Raw genomic sequence first — 8,133 nt, 5'->3', positions numbered from 1 at the left:
GCAATTATAAAAGGACACTGGGGTGATCTACAAATAATATACAGTTGTGTATTTAACCAAATTATTTTGCTGTAGTTTTTCCTTTATGTTTATATAATTTGGGGGAGCTTTTGTTGTTTAAAGATTTGTAATAGTTGAAAAAATAAACCTTTTGAGGATGAGTGGAGTGCGTAACAAAGAGGTTTGTACACAGTCGAGATTGTGCAGGTTTATGTACTAGTTTGAATGAAACCAAAGAATCTGTTTAATGAATAAGCGACTGCAGTTCTATTACTCTTGATTTACACTAGTGTAAGGGAGATTGGAACCTGGCCCAGTTGTGTGTATGGGTCATATCCTGTGATTGGTTTCTGCATAAAACTCACTTCAGCAGGAGTTTGTCATCAGTGGTGGGATATGGCCATGTATCTTCATAAGATAGTCATACTGGCAAAGTCAGCGCCCGTGGAGCCTATCAACATTAATCCACCAAAAACAACATTGTTTCCTTTTCAAAATATGAGTTCATCTTTCCTTGGCCTTTTCACTTCATATAGCAAGAACCCCAGGTTGTACTGCTGTCTGGCCAAGTATGCAGGAGTGCTAGAACAATTTGCACAGTGGATATGCTGAGAATCGTTGAACCAAACTGTAAACCCTGTATATAATGGAAACCACTTCAAGTCAGGGGGTGCAGCTGCACCCCCCAGAACCCCTAGTTTCAGCACCTAGGGAAGTATGTGTTTTTCCATTTTTCCTAAGAGGTATTTGACCTCGCTGACTCTATGCTGTCTTTTTTGTGGGTTTTTCATAGCATAGGAGGGATCGATTTATTTAATTGATATATAGGCTTGTGTGTAATGATTCTGTAATCCAAGCTATTAATCTTTTGAATAACTGCTACTCCTATAATTGTTTCAAAAGATTTGTAAAAATAATATGAATTTATAGCCCCATCCTGCATCCACTGAAATCAACAGGCGCTGGATCCGGCGGAACATTTTGTTACAACACTGCCACTTCTAGATCAATCTCTCTTCTCACAGTCCAGGACTCTATACATCTAACTTGCATTGGCTATTTAGAACATTGTCTGCATGAGGCATAGTCCCATTTTGCCATAGTTTTGCACCAGAATCCAGGCAGACCTGGTCCACTGCCTGGAAAAAGAGCTAACACAGCAATAGAGGAACACAGAAACTAGGCCCCTACATTTCCATCTATATTTTGTGCACCACCAAATATGATTCAATGTGCAATAAATAAAAATGAGCTGGACTGTACCATTTCCATGGTCAAATCAAGGGGAAAGAGGGAAGGAACACCATGAGGTTCCCCTTAGTAGAATTTCTTGCAAACTCTACCATCTGCAGGATAAGGAAATCCCACCCAGATATCCAAACCTCCCCGATCCCCTGTAATTTGCTGGAGGCTCTGGATTAGCGGTGACTTTTTTCCAGCTCACATTGCCAGAGTTTCCTTCCCCTGAAGAAACTCTGCCTTTAATGAGGAGGAGGCGTGTATGTTAACGTTCTTGCAAATTCCCTGCTAATTAGTAGGAGGGAGGGAGAAGTGGGACAATGCACAGCCTCAGGGATACTGGGCTAGTGCCATAGAGACAACTGAACCCAACTCCCATGTGGAGATGGATCGGGCCCAATAAACCGTAAATCACCTTGGGTGGGAGTCTTCCCATTGGGTGAAATCCCGACTCCACTGAAATCAGAATGTTTTAAAAAATATTTAACAAAACTAAACTTGGATTCAGGAGACCTGAGTCCAATTCCCAGCATAGCCACAGATTTCCTGTATGACCAGGGGAAAGACATGCATCGTTAGGTACCTAAATACCTCTTAAAAATCTAACGCCTATATAATTGTGCCTTGCACTCCTAACATTGTATTGCAGCATATAGAAAATCATGTAAATAATAAGAAGCAATGTTAACAATAGATGTATCTTTTATTCACAGATAAAAGCTGAAGCAAGCTGTTATAATACACATTTGTACAAAGGATTTGAAAAAACCCATAAAAAGCAAGATGATCAGAAAATATGATTCATTATGAAATGTGATATTACATACACTATTAAACCTTTTCAAAAGTATTCGTTTGGCAACAAATTTATCAATAGTTTCCACACTTAGGTGGTCTCCTTCAAAAAAGCACAAATCTCATGCAGCATGTATAAACTTGATCCTGAGGGTTTGCCTTCCTTAGAAAAACTGTAAAAAGATATACTATTTGTCTTAAAAGTTCATAATGCAAAAACCTTTATTTATAGTCAAAACTATATAAAAATATGGACCTAACTTAAAATTTACAAAAACTCTCTTTTTTTTTTTTGCTTGTTTTATGGTTTTGGTAATAAAACATAATTCTCAGTTCCTGTAGTCAGAGAAAAACAAACCACAATGCCCTTTCTAGATTTCCTCGAGTTCGGTTAACAACTCTAAAAAGATCAGATCCATGAAAACAGAGGTTAGTAACCAAGGAAGTAGTTAAGCAGTTAATATTTTATATATATATATAAATGGAACCCAAACATTTATTTTGATCTGAAAAAGGAATAATACAAAAACAGAACGTAAAACAATCATCTTGAAATTCCATAATACACTTTTTCAATAGGTAAATGTTCATAAAAATATCTTGAATCCTAACCAAGAAAACAATTATAATACAATTTTAGTTCTGCTACATAAAACAGCTTTTCTATTAAACAAGAAGGCAAGTTCAGGTATGAAAACATAATTTACTTATTGCTTGTGCTACAATGTTGGTTTTTTTACATATAGTCATAAATACACTATACAGTATAAAATATTTTATAGGAATACATTTTGTGGTCTGCTTAGGTTTGCTGGCTTTAATTCTAGCACCAAATACAAAAATGAAAATCAAATGAATTTTAAAGGCACTTTCATTGTTTTCTATTTGTTTTTTAAAGTCTTGGTTTGCCCTAGATTTTTCTGCTTTTCTCTGTTAGAAACAACGTTTATTTCTATTTTTAATCTTTGTACAGTTCAGGTCACGTAGAGGCACCATAATGATTTATAAACATTCCAATTCCTCATCTGTATCAGTCTCTACAACATTCATTGTGGCTTTATGTCTTCACATTTCCACTTTCACTTCCGAGTCCTTTTTCTTCTTCATGTTGGACAGTTTGGCTGCACTTCCTAAAGTCCCTTGAAAAACCACCTTCAAACTTCCACTTCTCGAACTCCATCTTGTGCATCGGATATCATTCCGATATCAAAACAGGTCACTATCATGACATGTGACTTGCACAGATTAACACACTGCTCTAGTTCCTCTGTCACTTGTTCCAGCGCCTCCAGATACTCCTGAGACTCCTTATCAAGGTGAGGGTCAACCTCAACTGTTAGCAAAAAAACAAAATGTTTATATGAGAAACTGTCTACAATAAAACATTATTTCAGATGCAGAATTTAACATCTTCAGTCAGCAGTAATTGGTGTCATCATGTAAGAAACAAAGTCCTAGGGTAAAAGCCTGTCCCCATTCAGCTCAAGTGACTTTTGCCATTAGCTTCACTGGAGTCAGAATTCCAACCCTAGGCTCCAATCTAGCAAAGAATGTAAGCATATGTTTAAGTGCTTTGCTGGAATAAGGCTCTGATTTCAACGCCTCAGTTTCCCATGTGCAAAATGAGGGTAATAGTACTTATTCCCTAGTATAAAATACCTCTATGGCTATAAAGCACTATATACAGTACTTATTAATTATTATTATTATTATTTCAGTCTTTGTATAGTTTTGCCTCTCTCGTCTGATTAGACTGCTTTGCTAGTTTCTGAATTCTACTTACAGTACCCCAGTATTGCAAAGCAGTCCCATACCATACCAAACTTCATTGCTGGGCAAAGTTTGTTAAGGCCCCAATTCAGCTAGCAATTTAAGCACATGCTTAAAGTTAAATAAGTTAAAGTTACTCATTACTGAAAGTTAAGCATGTGCATAAGTTCCTTGCTGGATCTGAGCATCACAGTGACTTTGGCGAAAAACTTACACTCTTCTTTCCACTTCTTTGGATCCATCATCAATCTGCACTTTGTCTCTTCCAACTCTTCCTTCAGACATTCATGCTTTGCCTTCACTTCTCTAATCCGCTGATGGCGCCTTTCTAAAATCTTCAGCTTGGTATTGAAATACATCAGACCCTTTAAAAGGCACAGAAAGACCACTTCATGAATCTGTCTGGCCTGGCCTCTGTCAGCACCACCCAAACCCTACCCACCTCATTACACTGTAACATTTAACAGGGTTTTTTTCTCTTCGCTTGAAGTGTGCATTAATGGATTCTAATCTACAGAAACAGCATGTCGCAATCAGTTAAGCATTTATTGCACTTTTCTGAATTAACATACATCTCTAATATACTCTGAAATTGCTACTGTTTATAGAGAAATTATTTTCTCCATTAGTGCAAATAATAAACAGTCTAATAATGTTAAATGAAACTCCGAACTCTTTAAGAACATTAAGACATAGGAATTTGTAGTTACATAAAAGCATTCTTACCTTTTCAACATCCTGGAAAGGCTATTTTGGAAAAAAATGGAAAAAAAGGCATCAGAAGACTACAGAACTCTGGTCTCCAAAATGAATTAAGTGAATTGTTTTCCAATTATGAGTAAATTAAAATCACAATATCCCTGATTTAATAGAATTCTAACCAGGATACTTTATGTCATTTACATAAAGAGTTAATGACCCCATAGTAGAGAGAGGCTGTAAAGTTTCATCAGGCAGGCTAAGATTATAAAATCTTCTCATAATGTATTCATTGGTATTCTCCGTTCATACCATCAGTCATGTTGAACACAATTAATTGTAGACAGTAATTATTTTCATTTTCTACGTTAAGGGCACCCCAACATATGAATTGTAAAATTAATAATTATAGTGCTTTAATTGCAATCAATTTCCTGAATACCAAACTAGCATTCAAGCAGTGATTCTGCCTGTATATTGTAATTTAAGTTGTCTGGAGTCGTTGTAAAATATGTACTGACCTCAGTTTCCTCTTGTCTGTGTCGCTGTAATCGTTCCACATCATCAATCTCATAAACTTTAATTTCAAATGGCTCTTTTAAAGTGCCTGGCAAAGGTGGTAGATCAACCCACTGGCCAGTGACACTGGGCTTTCTTCCTAGGGATGTAGCATCAGGCAATGGAGCGGGAATCAGTCTGCGACGCTGGAGACCTTAAATACATTTTTTTAAAAAAGTATTTTGCATCACATGGGACGTTATGCATCCAAAACCTAGGAGTACTAGTATATTGCAAAATATGACACAACAAAGGAAATATACAGGTTTTTAGGATACTTTGGGGGAAATGCTTTTTTTTTTATCCTTTTCTTTTAATAAAATAATGTAAGGCAGTTAGGCCAGATCTTTGAAGGTATTAGGTACCTAACTGCAATCTGAAATCAATGGGAGTCGGACATCTAAATAGCTTTAAGGATCTGGGCCTTACTGTTTTGATGAGCTTTGGCATGCTCCTTGTTTGTCTGGTGGTGGTAAACAGCAGTAGTAGCTCTCCCAAGGGCCATCTAAGCATTAGTTCCTTATGCCAGCCTTCCCAAATTTTGTTTACTCACTTTCATGAGTGAGTACATTTCTTTTTGGTGAGCAAGTATGATCTCATTCATTTCTTCACTCTGGCAAAAGTAGTCAAGTAGGTTATGTGACGAGGCTGATAACGTTTGAGGATTCTGACAGGCTATTTGTTCTATGCCTAGGTTAATTCCAAGCAAGACTTGTTCAGATGAGATTCTCCACTTCATTCTATAGAACCACTCTCTCACTCCACCCCGTTGCATAACCCACCCCCCTTTGTCTTCTACCATAACAGCCGCCTGTTGGCCAACTGAACTGGCACATGGCCTCCTCTAAACTCAGCATCCAAGCTGCAAGATGCTGTGGGATTATTTCAGTGGGAGTTGAAGGCTTCTGGCATTTAGGGTAGCAACTAGCTATGCTACAACCTTAATTCTCCTCTTTTGTGTCCAAGCACATCACTTCCACAATGCAACAAAGCTGCAAAGGCCAGGGAACCAGGAAATTCACTTGCCACTTAACAAGGGTCTCCCAGATTTAAGAACAAGCAACACTGTTACCAAGATGCATCAGGGCAAAAGTTTCACAAGGCAGAGACTGTCTTGGGCACCTGGGCACGTGCTGGTATTTGCCCATACAAAGCTGAGTGCATTGGTGCAGGCATTTTTTTACAGTCGTGTGTCACCCTCTACTTTTTGAAAGACTAGTTCTTAGTGATGCCAATGCATCTGTCATTAATCAACAAGTGTACAGGGCATGTCCAGGCAATACTGAAGCCAGTGGCACTGATCCCCAGATCACTGGAGCCAATGACACCAAAACAAGTTGAAATGTAAGAATGATATTACAGCTTGTGCTCTTTGTCACGGGCAGTCTGAGCAGCTTCATGCTTGCTGACTCAGAGCTCAGTGAGAGAAATGTACATTACCCTCTAGTGACTCCCTTTTAATGGAGGTACAGAGGAGCTTTCAAAGGAGTTGCTTCCAAAACTTTCCCATCACAGGACGCAATCTTTGAGGGAGAAGTGAAGTAAAATTCTCCTCAGTGTCTGGAGTCTCATGGGGGAAAACCAGAGGTGTGACATCTTATAATTATTCCCTCTGTTCTTGTGGCCGCAGCTGAGTGCATCTGGGAGGGCAACACTGCACTGCTGCTTAGAAGAGTTTGACTGAGGCCCTCTCCAAACCTGGGCCTCCTACATTGGAGTCAAGTGCTATGAGATCAGGTCAGTTACTTTATAAACTTTACAAATGGTCAATAACAGAGGTAAAAGCTCACCAGGCCTCATTGAAAGTGAGATCTATGCTGTATGTGCTTAAGGAGTTAACTGGTATAAATATTCTTAATAAATGAATCCTTGCAAAATATGGGACTGCCAGGCAGCTGGGCCACATTAAATTAATCAATTCTGGGTTTGTAATCAACTGGGCATCCTTTCCACAACCTCAAGTTATTCAGTCTGATTCACAGCTACAGGCCTGATCCTCCCCATCAACTAAAACCCCAATCCTGCAACCAGCAGATGAAACCCCTCTGAAGTCAATAAACAGATGGAGTCGATCACATACACAAAGCAGATGAACTTCATGGTACCTAGTGGTCCCAATGTGAACTCATTGGGGCTTCATGTGGACACAAGGGGCTACTTACATGGAAGGGGTTGCAAGATTAAGGAGTAGGCTTCAATGGTAGGATCAGTTCCCAGGATGAGTTTCTCTAGCACTGCTTTCCTAAGAGCTTAAATCCAGCAGAAGCAAGTCTCAAATCCACTTTGACAGTTTAGTATTAAGTTACTCTGGGAAGATGGTTAATCATTTCCTATTGAATACTTAGGCCAATAATGGGTCTATCAAACCTTTCTTGTTTGTACGATATTGAATAAAACTCCTACGAAGTCCCACTTCATATATAAAATATATTAGTGTGTCAGAGTATGAAGCATTCAAAAAGTAAGGTATAATTTACCAATGAAGACAATTTCAGCTGAAAAAGAAATAATTTGTCATTTTTAAAGACCTAATAAGCATTTCCTGGGGCAAAAACAAATACAAATCCATCAGTGAGTAATGCCGTCTCAATACGTGTGCAACTTTACACAGCTGTTAATATTGATTTGTAGGAGAGGTTGATGTGCTATGAAAAGAGAACTGCTGCAAGTGTTGCACAAGGTCTCTGAACTGATTTATTGCCAGAAAGCACCATAACATATACATTAGTTTAACTCATTTAGTTGTGCTGGCACAAGTGAATATCATGTGCACCTGCAGAGACTGCAATAATTACACCTTTCCAATTGAAGTGTCAGATTCAGCAAGCCCAGGCTCAGAGAGTATTTCCTACCCTACTCCCACACATAATCCTACCAGAAGTTAAAGGTTGCAGGAGCAGCCTTTCAGTCAGTAGCTATCATTGCATGAATTGCAGTGGATCTCCAATAACGACCACGGTATTTCTGGCTGGAATAGTAAAAACTATTTCCAAAACGCGGACATTAGAAGCATGATTCTGAAGCCGTTACTCTCATTCAGTAGCACTTACCCACACAAGCAGCATCAATGAA

General features: G+C 38.5%; 1 protein-coding gene across 2 annotated transcripts in view; it reads right to left on the bottom strand.

Moving 5' to 3' along the window:
• Positions 1–1,923: 1,923 nt before the first annotated feature.
• Positions 1,924–8,133, bottom strand: part of KIF26A (kinesin family member 26A) — a 130,303-nt gene continuing 124,093 nt past the window's right edge. For both annotated transcript variants that reach the window (XM_054028426.1, XM_054028428.1), the window contains 4 exons: positions 5,025–5,215; positions 4,531–4,551; positions 4,019–4,169; positions 1,924–3,367 (listed from right to left, as the gene is read on the bottom strand). In XM_054028426.1, the coding sequence (XP_053884401.1) occupies positions 3,189–3,367; positions 4,019–4,169; positions 4,531–4,551; positions 5,025–5,215 (542 nt within the window). In that variant the 3' untranslated portion in view covers positions 1,924–3,188. The remainder of the gene's footprint in view (positions 3,368–4,018; positions 4,170–4,530; positions 4,552–5,024; positions 5,216–8,133) is intronic.

The sequence above is a fragment of the Malaclemys terrapin genome, chromosome 4, assembly GCF_027887155.1.
Source record: "Malaclemys terrapin pileata isolate rMalTer1 chromosome 4, rMalTer1.hap1, whole genome shotgun sequence".
In the NCBI taxonomy this organism is placed as follows: domain Eukaryota; kingdom Metazoa; phylum Chordata; order Testudines; family Emydidae; genus Malaclemys; species Malaclemys terrapin.
The sequence above is the reverse complement of the archived record's forward strand: the minus strand, read 5'-3'. Positions and strand labels throughout refer to the sequence as shown.